The sequence below is a fragment of the Lissotriton helveticus genome, chromosome 3_1 (assembly GCF_964261635.1).
Source record: "Lissotriton helveticus chromosome 3_1, aLisHel1.1, whole genome shotgun sequence".
NCBI classification, from domain to species: Eukaryota; Metazoa; Chordata; class Amphibia; order Caudata; family Salamandridae; genus Lissotriton; species Lissotriton helveticus.
The window spans coordinates 981,783,143-981,799,936 of NC_136061.1; the positions used below are offsets into that span (position 1 = coordinate 981,783,143).

The window sequence follows — 16,794 nt, forward strand, 5'->3', positions numbered from 1 at the left end:
ACAGACCCCCAAGGTGGTATTCTCAGAATTTACTGACATTTATTAGGAAACCTCTCTCCGGGAACTACAAAAATGCAAATCTGGCTCTCCTAGAGACCCCTGGCCAGCTAAACAATACAAAGCCCTGGCGGGATTTCTCAACCCCCATTTAAATCCCATTTGGAACTCATCGCTTAGATCGGGTATCTACCCGGCAGTGTGGAAACACGCATATCTAGTGCCCATCCTAAAAAAAGCCAATGCAGACCCTGAAGCCCCTTGTAACTATAGACCTATCTCCCTACTACCTGCTCCGGCAAAGATTTTAGAGAAGCTGGTCCAGCAACAATTGGCCAGTTTTATTGAGTCCAGAGGCCTCCTTCATGTCTCTCAATCTAGGTTTCGCTCCGGATATAGTATGGAGTAAGCCCTAATTGAAATGGCAGACTCAATACGATGGGCAATAGATGGAGGCTCCAAAGCGGTGTTAGTGCTGTTAGACTGGTCTGCAGCATTCAACACCGTTTCCCATTCTATGCTCCTAAACCGCCTAAAGTCCATAGGTGTCCATGGCACGGTAGTGACTTGGCCATCTTCCTTCCTTTTGGACCGCAAACAACAGGTTCGGACTCATCCCTACACTTCCACGGTGAGACCCCACAAATGGGGTGTCCCACAGGGCATAGCATTAAGCCCGCTTCTTTTTAATATATACTTCAACCCGTTGGCCGAAATGATCTCTAAATCGGGAATCAAAATAACATCATATGCTGATGATACTCCGCTTTTATTCACCTTTAATGATGTATCTATTGCCACCTTTGACACCCTCAAAAAATGTCTCAGGAATATTGCGGCCTGGATGGACCGCAATTTCTTGAAACTCAATGCGGATAAGCCCGAGATCTTATTTTTTACCCAACCATCTCCCCTTGCCTCTAACTTATGGTGGACGTAGGAATTGGGAGTTGCCCCTCTTCCCAAAGAGTCGGTCAAGAACCTGGGCTTCAGATTGGACAACTGTCTGTCTTTTGCCGCTCAGGTTCAGACACCCTCAGCCGCCTGCTTTGGCAAAATTAAAATGATTAAAAAATTCATTGACTACCTGCCCAGCGATACTCGCAAAACTGTGGTCCATGCACTGGTTACTTCGCACCAAGGCTATGTGAATTGACTATATCTGGGTCTGTCAGTGGGCTCCAGACGGTCCAAAATGCCGCAGTCCGCCTTGTCTGCGGCGTCTCGCTCATGCAACACATATCCCCCTTCTTGTGGAAACTGCACTGGCTCCCTAGAGCCAAAAGGATTGAGTTTAAAGTATCGACATTGGCCTTTCGGGCAGCCAAAGGTCTAGGACCAGCCTACCTTAGGAAGAGACTCCTCCCCTACAGCCATTCTAGAGCCTTACACAAACATCTGCTTGTTACCCCCAGATTCAAAAAAACTAGATCAGGAGGAGAGTCTTTCGAGGTGGGTGCCACCCTGTTGTGGAACAAACTTCCCCTCCGGCTAATTCAGTCTAGACTTGAGTTTCGCAAATCTCTCAAGATCTGGCTATTCTGCCGCCAGGACTAGTTAGCATTTTTGCATTTTTGCTCTGCGCCGAGTGATGTCTGTCTGTTAGCGCCGGGACACCCCGTTGGGGTAGCTGCGCGCTTAATAAATGCCTATTATTATTCGCTGGCATCCACCGGTACTGATATGACGTCTTTGCGTCATATTACGAAAAGGTTTACACCCCGGTATGCACCGGGGCGGAGCAGGACTGTGCGGAGTTCCTACGGGACTTTGCGCTGCCCACACTGTCCCAGGAGCAAAAAGACCGTCTAGAGGCTGAACTCTAGAGATTGGAACTAGGGGAAGCACTTAATTCTCTCCAGGACGGTAAGGCGCAGGGAGCGAATGGGCTTCCAGTAGAAATATACAAGAGGCAGGCGAACATTGTCATTGACCCTCTCCGGCAGATGTTTCTCGAAGCGTGAAAAGTGGGGGAGGCTTCCGCCTGATCAGCGGGAGGCCACAATTATATTAAATCATAAGGCAAATCAGTGCTCTTCCTATCGGCCCATCTTGCTTCTCAATGTGGAGGCCAAGGTCTTGGCAAAGGTCTTGGTGACAAGGCTGCTCTGTTCTGTCAGACCCAATACATGTCGACCAGTCAGGGTCCGCGCAGAAGCATTCGACACAATCTACGACGGCTCTACGGGGTCTTTTACATGACTGAAGACGTGGGCAGCACCCAAACAGCATTGATGGCGCTGGTCGCCTCAATGGCCTTTAACAGCATCGAATGGCCTTATTGGTTTATGGTTCTCCAGTGATTGGGCTCTGGTCCAATATTTTTTAGCTGGGTACGCCTTACGCAGCGATATCCTCTTATCCTCTGGTTGCCACCCTCCCAGAGCAGCATCACAGTGCCTGAGATATGCGCCCGAGCACCCCGCCAGGAACCGGGTTTTGTAAGATATATCTTACAAAATCCGGTTCCTGGCGGGGTGCTCAGGCGCATATCGCAGGCACTGTGGATGCTGCTCTGGGAGGGTGGCAACCAGAGGATATCGCTGCGTAGGCTCACAAGGAGAGTGTAAGAAGGGGGGCTGGCCCTCCCAGACATACAACTGTACTTCTGGGCATCCCAGCTGCAGTATATATATATATATATATATCTTACAAAACGCGGTTCCTGGCTGGGTGCTCAGGCGCATATCTCAGGCACTGTGGATGCTGCTCTGGGAGGGTGGCAACCAGAGGATATCGCTGCGTAAGCTCACAAGGAGAGTGTATGATGGGGGGCTGGCCCTCCCAGACATACAACTGTACTTCTGGGCATCCCAGCTGCAGGAGGTCAACGACTGGGTACGCAGCGGGTTCGGAACCAGCTTATAGAATAGACAGATACATCATGCCGGGGCGGAGGGGGTAACTACGAACCACTTCTCTACGCACGGAGACCGCGCAAGGATCTACCATCACACACAGGGGTTGCGATTCAGTGCTGGAGGGTGGGCGGGCTCCCTGACAGGTAGAACCCCACTCTGGCTAGGAGATAAGCTAACAGAGGTGACGAGAATGACTGGCTTCAAGGGATGGAAACTAATCGGTATTGAGTACTTGGGCGACGTATGGGAAGGGGACGCCCCTAGATCCTTTGACTATCTTTAAAAAGAGTACCAACTCCACGACTCCCAATACCATCACTACATATGCCTTACCCATGCCCTGCGCTCACGCATAAGTACCAACACCTCGATCCCGGAGTATTCCCCTATGGAAGACAGGCTCCTCCTGGATCCCATTTTGGAGAAACCCACTTCCACTATCTATCGTAAACTGATAAATAAATAACATGCCAGACCCACTGGTGTCCTGGCGGGAGAGATGGGAGGGAGGACATTGGTGTCCTGGAAGACTAGGATTGGCAGGACATCCTACAGAGCCCCCGCAAAATTGCAATTCGAACTAGGTTCCGCCTTGCGCAATTAAAAATCTTGCACCAAGTGTATTTTCCCCGAACTCACCTGTTCGCTTGGGGAAAGAGCCTATCCCCCCTCTGTGCGACAGGAGGCCAGAGGGAAGGCACATTTTACCACATCCTATGGGAATGCCCAGAGATAGTGCCCTTCTGGACCAAAGTAGCAAACACGACGGCAGCAGTAATGGGTTCACGGGTCCCGGTGGAGCCCAGGTGGCTATTACTCAGGATCAAAGGAGCCACGGACCGTTCCAGGCATAACGAGATATGGTTAGCAATGGCAGCCGGAGTGGTGAAAAGTAACATAGCCAGTGGGACCAATGGCTGCGGGACCTAGATTGGTTTCAGAGAGCGGAGGAAACCATATACAAGTCCAGGAGCTGTACTAAGAAATGGAAGAAGGTATGGGTGTCTTGCTGGAAATATCGAGCCACAAAGGGTGGATCTGGGCCTGGTGTATAAGTAAAACCAGTTCAATGTATGCCTATTCTTGCCTCCTATTGTATGATGAAATGTTGTTATATTCCATGCCATATGAACTTTGATGTCCAATGAATGAGATCATGAGCAAAGTTAATAAAAAGATTCCAAATAAAATTGAAAAAAATATATATAGATATCCGGGGACATGAGTCATTGCAGTGGACTCGCGGATCCTATTAAAATTTGATTGCCTGCCATCACTTCAACCAGGAAGTATTGGCAGCCATCTTGGAACTCTGCTTGAAACGGAGTCCCACAAAGAATGTAAATTAATTGTAAAAGGGGGGCATGGTCGGAATACCCTGACCCACCAGAGATGGGGGCAGGGGGTCCACTTAGGGACTGCACTTGAGTAAAAAGCATTATTTTTTATTTTTAATCACGGACTCATAGGTGGATCCATGAATCCGCAGAAAATTAAGACTCACGGGCTGTCATGTGTTCTTATTGTGAAGCCCCCAGGTGGGCCAGATCCCGGAAGCATAAAGGAGGGGAGGGTGCTCAAGGCGACCCGTCCCCCCCTGGGGACCGCCACTTCGCTGGGGCAGTAAACAATACAAATACGGGGGGCAAGCTCCCCCCCCCCAAAACCCCGGGACAATGAACACTCCAAATGCAGGAGTCCGCCCTCCCCCCGCTGCCACAGGGACCACCGCCTTTCCAGGGCACACCGTTTCTTTTAAAGAAACGCGGGGAGGCCCTACTACAGCCAGGGTACTGCCATCTCCGTGAGGCACATACATTATTCAAATTTAAAAATGTGGGACCTTCACCTCCTAAGGGGCATACTGAATTTTTAAGAAAATGAGGGAGGAGGCCCTCCGGCCTACTCCGCAGGTCTTAGGAACCGCCACCTCCAAGGGGCGCAAATACAATAATGAAGGGGGCCGACTGCAAGGCGCATCACCTCCCCAGGGCTAAAGTTACCATTGGAGGGGGGCACACAGGCCCCCTCCTGGAGCCCAAGATGGCCCTGGGGACCCACACACCCCAGTGCCAGCTCTAGCAATGTCCTGTGGTGCCCACCCCCAGGACATTGCAGTTTGCTAAAGCCATAGCAACACTCCTCTTTCAACAAACAAAAGCAAAAAATGCTTTTGACCAAGCAGACTCGAGTACTCTAAACTAAAGCTTGCTTTAGTTAGGTTTCTTCTTTTATCTCCCCATCCACATTCATGTACTGCCATTTATGTAAAACAACAGAGTCGGACTACAGGGCCCATCTCGACCGCCACATGATAGATAAATACTTTTTATTAGGGTAAGTCAAACCATATCGGTAATGACTGGGATTTTACACGCATATGAAGCTGTTGCATGTCACAGCGTGGGCTACGCTGCCCCTCCTGACCCTTCCCGCTTAGTATACTCTAGGGAGGAGCTCATGCGATTAGATCAGCGGTCCATCCTGAATGGTAGGTTAGCTACCAGCTGCATGGGGACGTTGTCATGTGGCTTGCTTAATGTTAGATCTCTTAGCAAGCACCATGTGGAAATATCTCTCCTTATAGAGACATATGAGCTAGATGTCCTCTTTATGACGGGGACGTGGACCAGGGCTGATAGTGAGGTGGAATTGGGTTTGGCCTGTCCACCGGGCTATAAAATTAGACACAACCCTCGACTAGGGAGCCGAGGGGGGGGTGGGGAATTAGTTTTATTTTCAGGGACACTTTGGACCTTTCGCTGTTGGAGATTAAGGCAGTGTTGGGTTTTGAACTCCTGGGCTTTTCTTTGAAAGGGCAAGGGGGTGCCTGGCACTCCGGGTTGTTGTGTTATAGGCCCCCTGGAAATGCCCTGTCAGCTCTACCTGAGCTGGTAGACCTCATTTATGATCTGTCTAATACTCACGCTAGATTATTAATTCTGGGGGACTTTAACCTCTGGCCCAACGGGCCTTTGGATTCAGCGTTTAGAGATCTGTGCCAGGCCTGTGATAACATACACTTACAACAGCTGGTGCTCTCCCATACACATCTTAAGGGTCATGTTCTCGACTTAGTCTTTGCGGATGAGAATCAGGTCACTATTAGGAATATTGTTTCCCAATGTTGGACTGATCATGCCTTGGTTCATTTTTCTCTATTTCTCCCTGCCATCACGCGGAGGCGTGACAAGATGGGAGCAACCAATCTTACTACGCAATGGTCCAGACTGCTGAAACAGTCTAGTCTCCCCACCCTGCTATCTGGTGGCTTTATCTTGGGAGGAAATGTGGATGAGAGCTATATGCGTCTCAGCCAGCAAATTACTGAATCCCTGGATAATCCCTGGTACCCTTACGAAAAGCAAGGGATAGGCCCAAACTTGCCATGCCTTGGTACTCTAAAGACCTTCTCCAACAGAAGCTGCGGTGTAAGCAGGCGGAGAGAGCTTGGCGGAAGCACTACCTAGAGCCTGACAAAGCCTGTTATAAACAAGCTCTCCTGTGCTATAAAGCGCAAATTAAATGTGCCAAAGCCAAGTTTCTCGAGGAGACGCTGACGCAGGCAGTAAATAAGTCCCAAACTCTGTTTAAAATTGTCAAGGACTTATCCCATCCGGCCAGTGTGGCTAATTGCATTCCGGCCTCTCAGTCCCTATGCGACTCATTGGCAGCGGCCTTTGAGGACAAGATTGCCACCATCTTGAGTGGGCTCTCTGATTTAGCTTCCTCCTGCCCCCAGTTCCAGATGGGTACGGCCCCTTTGTCCATCTCTGGGACCCCCGAGGTTGTGATGGAACAGGCACGGCTTAACAGTTTTCCCCTCCCCCTCTATGAGGAGTTCTGCCAATTGGCAAATGGTGTGTCCTCCGGATCTCCTATGGACCCGCTGCCCCATAGATTGTGGAAGGTGTTTCAAGATGAACTCTTTTCGCCTCTGTTTTCCATCTGCTGCCAGTCTCTCAGCACTGCTACGGTTCCGGATAGCTGGAAACTTGCAGTGGTCTCTCCCCTCCTGAAGAAGGCTACATTGGACCCCTCTTGTTTGGGGAACTACCGGCCAATCTCGCTGCTTCCATTTCCTATTAAGATTCTGGAAAGGTGGGTCACTAAACATCTGTCCAGTTTTTTGGAAATTAACACCTGGCTGGACATGGCCCAGTTCGGTTTCAGGCCTGCCCACGGCACCGAATCTGCGCTAGTGGTTGTCCTGGATGATCTTCGTTCACGTGTCGACTCAGGTCATGCAGCCTTTTTAGTGCTGCTTGATATGTCGGCTGCGTTCGACACGGTCAGCCACGCCATTCTCATCAGCAGATTGGAGGAAGCCGGGGTGGCTGGTCTGGCTAGAGACTGGCTGGTCTCCTATCTTCAGGATCGACATCAACTAGTGGCTCTACCGCCTTTTAGATCTGGCACAAAAAAAGTGGGTCATGGGGTACCTCAGGGGTCGGCCATCAGTCCCATTTTATTTAATCTCTACCTCCGCCCCTTAGTTAAGCTGATTAAATCTTTCGGTATCTCTGTTATTAATTATGCCGATGACACGCAGCTTATCTTTTCCTTGGAAGGTAGAGAGGCTGTGTCCCAGGAGACCTTTCATCGCTGCATGATAGCCACTGCGAACTGGCTGCGCATTAACTCTCTTCAGTTTAATGGCTTAAAAACGGAGGTGTTGCACTGCTCTATGGATCGCATTCCTCGGTCTTTGCCGGCGGATTTTTGGCCCACCGCTTTCCAGGGTACAGTTGCGGCAGCAGATTCCGCTCGTAATTTGGGCGTTATATTTGGACCAAATTTGCAGCTGAATGTTTTTGTAAACAAAACTGTCGCCACATGTATGACGCTGCTCCGCATTCTACGTAAGATTCTCCCTATGCTTCCGGCTCAAGCTAGACCAGAAGTAGTGCTTAGTATTATTCTCAGTAGGCTAGACTACTGCAACGCACTGCTTCTGGGTGCCCCTGGTATTTCGATCGGAAAATTGCAGCGCCTCCAGAATATGGCTGTTAAACTGGCCCTATCTCGACTGCGTTCGGCTTCTTCATCCCTGGCGCTTAAGGACCTCCACTGGCTACCTGTCCACCAGCCCATTTGTTTTAAAGCGTTGTGTATAGTGTTTAGGGCCCTCCATGATCAGGGGCCTGTCCCGCTACAAGAGCTTTTTTCCTGGTATTCGACCTCCAGACCCCTGCGATCTTTATCGGCATATCTGGTCACAGTCCCTAAGATCCGGAGGATACGGATGGGAGGCCGTTCCTTTGGATACACTGCGGCCAAACTCTGGAATTCTCTGCCAGTGACTCTAAGGAGCACGGGGGAATTCTTCTCATTTAAGAAAGGCTTGAAGTTCCATCTATTCCCCAGGGCAGTGTAGTGTTGTGTTTTGCGTTGGTCTGGATAAGTCAAAGCGCCAGGATACCCTTCGGGTGACAGTTCGCGCTATACAAATACAATACAATACAGCCATTGGGCTTACTTCACCTTAATTATCTGTCGTTTTTAGGGCGAGCGAAGCGAAAAGCCCTTTGACTAGCATTTCAAAAATGGACCTGGAAATTCCACACAGCTCTTGCGTGTTATTTCCAAGGTCCATTTTGATTGGGCTTGGAGTGCGTCCTGTTTTTTAACACAACACGCAATAGGCCATAGGCGGTCGCGTAGCTCCGCCTATGGCCTATTGGTGTCTGTTACGCGCACCAAAGCCCATATGAAGACATATGCTCGCAGTGGAGCGAGTACCACTCAAGCTTTTTTTGGGGGATCCATTTCAGGGCAAAACTCTCCCTCTCAGGCCTCTTCTGTGTCTCCGCTTTCTCTGACCGTCTTGTTTATTTTTTACTTTTGGGCAACTGTTATATTGGAGGCAGGTATGATTGGCCTGTGCACCATTTACGCTTATCAAAGCCTGGAAAAAACAGATACATTCTTATCTGCCTATGTATTTAAAAACACACAAATGGATGTCTTGAGCAATTTCTTGCCAATACTAAATGTCTGTTTTTGTTTTGCTTGCATTTTTTAAAATGGGATACTGTGGCCGTGGAGAACATCCAGCCAGAGTTGGAAATGCTGGTCTCAGACACAATGTGTTTAAGTTCTGAATCCAGAATTGAAACAAGACATTTCGGATACGTCTCATCAGACACAACTCGCCCCAAGAACGACTGAGGCTTTACCCACTCCTGGCATGACACTAAAACCACAGGCCGGGCTGTCGAGAGTTGTGAACAAGCCTGGGGACAGGAACTATTTCTGTAATAATATTTTCATTAAGAAAAAGTTTATTTAGCAGTGTTGGCAGGACTCCAGGACGGTCTCCTCCCCTCCCGCCTTTCTGTGTTTCCCTTTATGATTGAACAGTACATCAAGGCTGTTTTGGATTATCCTAAACTAATTTGAAGTCTATTCCATCCCTCCTGCGCCTTGTGTGATTTTAGCTAAATGGATCGTGAAATGCTTTTGGACACAAATGATTACTTGCTCGTCCCCCACTACTCTAGACTATTCTCCACGCAGCCACCTTCTCTGTAGTTGATTTTCACTCCCCTCATATGCCCGTTTCAAGCTGCCTTTGCAAAAAAAAAAAAAAAGGCCTTTTGCTTAGACCTTTAAAGGAATCGTATAAATGTTTTTTTAAGGGAAATGCATTTGCTCTCATTCTTCACTTTCTGTTTGGTATTTCGGACAATAAGTCATGTTCTCAGTACTCTGGAAACGATCAGTGGGTGATATTTGTATTTTGCAAACGGTGCTGAAAGGCAGTGCACCCATGAACGACAAGTCAACAAAAGGCCAGGATTAGCGGAAGTGACATGACACGCCGTTAGACCTGTATGTTCACACGCTTACACATACCCAGTCAATCACACATGCACACATAAACACGTTGTCATCTGCACACACCATATCTTTCAAAGCATTTTGTATCTACCTATGCTTCCAGTGAGGGTCCATGTTCCAGCTAATTTTACTCCATTTTTTATTACACTAATAGTGAACAATATATTGCTATTCACAATTAGTGTAATGATACAAATATCACAAAACAAGGCGTTTGCAGCCCCAACTGATGTCCAAAAGGATGAGCTGCCCTTGAGTTTGCACCCTCGGAGTCGAGGAGTCGCAAATGCAGTACCAGAATCGCAAGGGGCAAGTCCGGGGTAAGCCAGGGGTTACAGCTGCGACCTCTAAATGACATGCATGAGCGGACCCTGTACAGGGTCATGCACAAGTGCTTACATGTCCAAGTACATATCCGCGTCCTTCAGATCGTACTGCAGGACAGAGACTGCAATCACCCCATCAAGCCCAGTATCTGGTGCACGCCTCACACTGCTGCACGCCTCACACTGCTGCACGCCTCACACTGCTGCATTACTCGCATGCTGGAGCGGGTTTGACACAGGTTAAAGATCAAAGAGGGAAAGAGACAGTAATTTATTCTGCTTAAAGGTCTTTGTCATCTATTAACGAAAAAGAGGCTTTGGCATGCTATTGGGCCTTGGATCATTTTAGGGCCTTTGTATAGGGGAAACATTTGACCATCCATGCAAACCACAAATCTTTGGTCAAACTTAAGAACTTAAACTGTGAAACTATGCAAGATTGTATTTACAAAATTGTATATGTACCTGGGAAAGAAGTTCTGGCAGATTGCTTCATATGCCACTTTCATTAGAAGAATGTGAGGATGATGCATGGAATAGTTTCCAGATGACAATGGTGCATGATGGTGGTACACTGTCAATTATGAAGGATGAGTGGATTTCAGTGTATGGAAAACATAGTGCCTTACAAGAAGTGTCTGGATTGATCTATGGCGGTTGATTGAAAACAGAGCATCTCCTTTCTGATGTTAAGGCCATACTAGGAAATCAGATCGGAATTTTCTGTCTACAATGAAATGATTTTAAGGCAGTGGCTGGCTGGATCATTCCTCCAACTGGGTCGCGTGGAACAATAACTGAATTGTGTCATGAAGGTCATTTTGGTGTGATAAGGAAGAAATCTGCTAAAGCAGCTGTTCTGGTGGTCAGGAGTAGATTTAGCTGGGGAAAGGTTTGTCAGGCAATGCTCAATATGTTCTTTTGCAGTCAAATCTCTATGCACTTTGAGACCACCCATGTGTAATGCCTGTACTCCTGAACACCCTTGGGAATCAGTAGCAGTTTATTTTGTTGGACCGGTAGGGATACCACAAAGGTATATTACCTTTTTTTGGATCTTTTCACAAGAATGCCAGTTGGGGACAAGGCAGATACTAAAAAGTTATCAGGTTTTTGGATACGGTTTTTGTTTCAGGGGGTATTCCGTCTACCATTTTAAATGATAAAGGTGTACAGTTTTTGTCTGCGGCATCTAAGGAGTACTTCAAGAGGATAGAAGTTAAACACAAAGTCACTTCACTGTATAATCATATTGGAAATGGAATGGTAAGGTGTTATTCAATAAGCAGTATCCAGTAACATTAATTGGAAAGTGCAAGTAATGAAAGCAGTGTGGGCTTATAGGGTGACCAATAATAGGGTCATTGGATTTTTATCCTTTTTGCTCATGAGAGGAAGGAATCTCAGGACTGAGTATAATCCAGGTTGGATGTGTAGCATGAGTGGGGGGCAGTGGCCACCTGAATTTCGGTTGAGAAAGATTAGTGGAAATGCATAGGAGTAAATCTTAGTATGATGGCAAGCACTGTGCAAAACCTGTGTTTTGCAAGGTTGGGGACTGGGTTTGTATCAGGAAATCTAGTAAGGTACCTAAGGGTGAGTCAATATTTTGATGCTGAGTAGGTGGTGGAAGTGTTGCAGAACACAGTCAAGGTGAAAAGTGGTAAGATGTGGAACCTCAAAAGAGTGGCTTTAGTTTTGCAGGAGTTAGAGAAAGATTTTATAGGGGTTCCGGAAGAGGATTTCCATTGGTTCAATGAGGAGCTGGAAGCATCAGCTATTGTGAGAAATTCTACACAGAATATATGTCTGGAACATGGTATATGCAATGGGGAAGGTGATACAGTGTGCAATTCTAATGTTATTGTTGGCATGGATTTTGATGTGGTGTGTGATTAGAGTGTTGCTTTTGATATATGCCATCAGAAGGAGGAAACAATTCCTGATCAGATGGTTACTGACAAAAGAGAGAAAAGACCTCCAAGATGGTTGATGGCTTATATTGTGGAGGTAATAAATGGCTAAGGAAATGTGTGGTACATTCTTTTCCATTATTCGTTTAGTTATTTTGATTTTATATGGTTATAATTGATAGCATTTTATCGGTGTCCTTATGTTGTTTTTATATTTTTATTCATATTCTGTATTATTTGTTTTGACTTGTTGATAAGAAAGGGGGGGGTGTTAGGGGTTTGGGTTGATGTAGTAGGCTCTATCCTAGAATGGACTTGCAATGATGTGTGGAGTGTTCTGTGGGAGTACAGAAGACTGCTCGCACAGGTGGTGTAAGACATGCCTTCCATTACACCTGATCTTATGGTCAGTTGTGTAGTGCGTAATTTACACAACAGTATCCCTATATGACCCTCCAAAGTCCCAAGTCCGGGTTCTCTGCCATATCTCCTTTGCAGTCACCTGCCTCCCTATTTTACAGTCCCTTTCCCTAGGTCTGTAGTCCATACGTCTGTATGCCACCTCCCTCAGTTTCCACCGAAGCTGCCTTCTATAGGGTGGCTAACTGGCATGGGTGCAAATTCAGGACGGTAAGTTTAAAAATTCAGGACAGAGGGTCAAAATTCAGGAAAGAGGGTCAACATTCAGGACAAAACTTTGTGAAAAAGGTACGTTTTACAGACACATCAGAGGAAGTTGTGCAATAGTATAAAAGTAAGTAAATAGACAACCACTTAAGTACAAGTCAAAATAAGTTTATATTAGGTTGAGACAATCGTGCACTTCACGTTTGTTTGGTATACATACAGCTTTGAGCAACTGTGCAGGTCTTTTTGTGGTATTTCATATGATAATGTACATTCTGTCATCCATTAATTCTTTCATCCATCATTCAGTCTTTCACCATTCATTCTGTCCTTCCATCAGTGTGCCCATCCATATGGAAACGTTTTCAATCATTATCCTTCCATCCATCCTTTCACTCATCCATCCATCATCCATCCATCCATCCATCCACCCATCCAACGTTTTACCCGAGCCATCCTTTCGCTCATCCATCCAATCATTTACCCTTTTACCCATCCACCCAGTCACTCATCCGTCCATACTTTCACTCACCCATCCATCCAGCTCTCCATCCTGCCTTTCACTCACTATGCATTCTGTCACTCATCCATCTTTACATTCTTCTTTTCACTCACCCATGCACCCATTCGCTAATTCATTCTGCCAATCATTCATTAATGTTTTCACTCATCCATCCAGCCATCCTCCCTTTCTCTTTCCATTCCTCTTTCACTTACCACCCATCCTTCCAGCCACACTTTACCCATACACCCACCCATCCAGTTGCAGACAGAAGACACCCATCAAAAACTTCATCCTCCCTGTAGTGCCTAAAGCAAGGGGTGGGGTGGGGCAGGGTTCACTATGCACCTGCACATAGGCAATCTGAAAAGGTGGAAGTCATGAGTCATAATGCACAGCGCCAGGACGTGAGGTGACTGACATGGTGCTGTTTGCAGTACTTTACGTGGGATGAAAAAACTGGGGGTCCCTCCAGGGTGTGTGTATGATGTAATTAAGGGCTTGGCTTAAAACACCCAAGCTAAAACTATGTGCTGAGCATAGTGCGACACCCAACTGGTATTTTGATGTTTCTATCATTGCATCCAGTAACATTAGACCTACAACAAGCCATGACTATTGGCTTTGTCAATGGATGTTAGTTGCATGAAATAAATTTAAAAAGCAGCAACTATGGCTTCGTTGTTCATAATATTAACAATGCTTCAGGTCTGAAATGATGAGACTGAAAGAACTAAAAGATCTACTTTTTTTACTTTGTACACTGTAAATCGGACTACTTCTCTTCTACATATTCTTTTTTGTTTGCCTGCTTGGTGTATCTTTTTCTTCTGTTGCAATAGTGTTTTGGAAGAATGCCTGGTAAAGAAAAGGGTCTGGGTCACGGTAAGTAATGTGAATCCTGCAGTTTGTGTGTTGTGGTCCCCTTAAGTGCACCAGGGACCCATTTGAAACAAGAGCTAATACCAATTGGTCGGCCAACTTCCACCTGCAGCAAATTTGGGAATTTGAGTAAGGCATTGATTGTGCACCCCTTCTGACCCACCAGTTGCTCACTGCTCCATCGAGCACCTTCTGACTCTAAAACTCTACAGGTCAACACTTTCATTCTCTGGCAAACACCACCCAGTCTCCACTCTATGCACACCACTGAATCCACAATATAGTAAGCAATACTGCATTCTCCTTAACTTTCAACTCTACCCGATTATCCACATATCCTTACCCTGGCTCTCCCGGCCTCCAGCTTTCTCCTTCGCTCCTCCGATGGCTCCATGAGTTGAAATGGGGGAGTTCCTCTTCTCTGACGGGGTGTTGAAGTTACTGCTGTTCCGAGGGTCGTACTGTTGTTGGCTCAAGTTGTTCCTGGGACCCTACTCATTTACCCGCGCCTATAGCCGCCGAAAAAACTGTCACAGGGATTTTCAACATGGCCACTACAGTAAGCCACGCCTCCACCAATCACAGCCATTCCTACCTTAGATCGACTCCTACACGCACCAGCCATAGAACCGACCGCGGCGACTCTCGCCAATCATCTTCTAGTTTCCGCCTCCCACAGAAAACGCCCATTACATTCCAAACAGTGGCCAGCGCCAATCAATTCTTACTGCCTTCAACCAATCCGTGGGACCCAAGTACTTTCAGTAGCACTGAGAAGAGAACTCGCATTCAGTGTCGAAGCAGGAAAACGGGGGGGGCACAAGAGCGCTATGATCCTGCGTTTTAAAATATCGTGCAAGAATCAAAGAAAGGATAAACAGCGCTACGAAATAATTATTATTGGGCGCGTCTGCAAATAACATGTCTGCACCAGAGTTTTCATTAGTAATATTAGGTAGTGTGAGCTCAGAATTTCCCTACAAGCAAGAAGTTTACCCGACAAAAAAGTCAGTAATATGGACCCGGGACTGGTGTAAATAGGCAGCGTTCAGAATGTGCAACAAAGGTTCAAGTTCAACTCGGGAACTTAACTAAACTTGACAGACTAAAATAAAAATAACTGTTGTAACACCTCAACCAAATAACATCCTATACAGCCCAAATCGAATGTCACTTGCTCCCTTGACATATAGATTCATAATGCCACTCACCTTACACTGGTCATACACCCAGGATGTCAGCCAGTGCTTTGGATGGAAATAGAGACGTGCAAAAGTACTCACTGTTGAGAATACCTGTTTGCTCACGAGAAGTGCCAGAACTCTCCCACTGAATGTATAGCAGCAGTGTTGAGAACATCAGGTTCTCTCCTTTCCAGTTAAAGAAGTGTGGGCATCATGGCGGTACCTGCCCACTTAAAGGAAGGCATGCTTGGTGTTCCCCTTCAGATCACAGTCTGGTCTCCAGTACCTTTGTACATACAAGTCAACAGCTTGTGTACGGTATTGTTGTGCCCAGTGGGAACTAAAAAGCAAAACCGTGGATGCTTGCAGGTGGATAACACAGGGCTGGGGTGTACACTCAACCCAAGGCAGAGCCCAAGGACCTCAAGAACTTCCGGCCCATCTCCCTGCTCCCGTTCCCGGCGAAGGTCATCGAGAAGACCGTCAACAAACAACTGACCCGCTACCTCGAGGAGAACAGCATCCTGAACCCATCCCAGTCCGGGTTCCGCAGCAACCACAGCACCGAAACGGCCCTCATCGCCGCCACCAATGACATCAGGACCCTGCTAGACAACGGAGAAACCGTGGCCCTCATCCTCCTGGACCTGTCAGCCGCCTTCTACATGGTCTGCCACGGCACACTACGCACACGCCTCCACGACGCCGGGATCCAAGAGAAGGCCCTGGACTGGACCACCTCCTTCCTCTCCGGCAGAACACAGAGCGTCCGCCTTCCCCCCTTCCACTCCGAAGCCACCGAGATCATCTGCGGCATACCCCAGGGCTTATCCCTCAGTCCAATGTTGTTTAACATCCACATGGCACCACTCGCCCACGTCGCCCGATTGCATGACCTGAACATTATCTCTTACGCCCATGACACCCAGCTGATCCTCTCCCTCACCAAGGACCCCCACACTGCCAAAACCAACCTCCACAGAGGAATGAAGGCCGTCACCGAATGGATGAGAAACAGCCGACTGAAGCTGAACTCAGACAAGACGGAGGTCCTCATCCTCGGATCCTCCCCTTCGGCCTGCGACGACTCCTGGTGGCCGACCGCACTGGGAACAGCTCCAACACCGACCGACCACGCACGCAACCTAGAGGTCATCCTCGACTCCACCCTCTCCATGACTAAGCAGGTCAACGCCGTCTCTTCCTCCTGCTTCAACACCCTCCGCATGCTCCGCAAGATCTACAAGTGGATCCTCACCGAAACGAGAAGAATGGTCACCCAGGCCCTAGTCAGCAGCTGGTTGGACTACGGAAACGCCCTCTACGCAGGAGCCTCGGCCAAACTCCTGAAACGACTTCAACGCATCCAGAGCGCCTATGCACGCCTGATCCTCGACATATTTCTAATAGATTTAATTTCTGATTTCTTTGAGGATGTTAAAATAATACATGACAATTATGAAAATGCTATTGGGTACACTGTTCCTATGTTTTTTATTTTGGGGTTGCAACCCTGATGAAGTCAAGAATGCTTTAGACTTTCATGACGAAACACATGTTGGCTGCATTTGGGAACAGTACATAGCTGCATTTGGAAACCGAAATTTGTCTTGAATTGTGAACATACTAAGTTTCTACGGCTGTACCAACAACAGGAAC

At 47.4% G+C, this 16,794-nt stretch overlaps 1 protein-coding gene across 6 annotated transcripts in view; it reads right to left on the bottom strand.

Annotated features, from left to right (window-relative positions):
• Positions 1 to 14,512, bottom strand: part of PCNT (pericentrin) — a 1,333,356-nt gene extending 1,318,844 nt beyond the window's left edge. For all 6 annotated transcript variants that reach the window (XM_078681435.1, XM_078681433.1, XM_078681434.1 and 3 more), the window contains exon 1: positions 14,295 to 14,512. In XM_078681435.1, the coding sequence (XP_078537561.1) occupies positions 14,295 to 14,345 (51 nt within the window). In that variant the 5' untranslated portion in view covers positions 14,346 to 14,512. The remainder of the gene's footprint in view (positions 1 to 14,294) is intronic.
• Between the last annotated feature and the right edge of the window lie 2,282 nt (positions 14,513 to 16,794).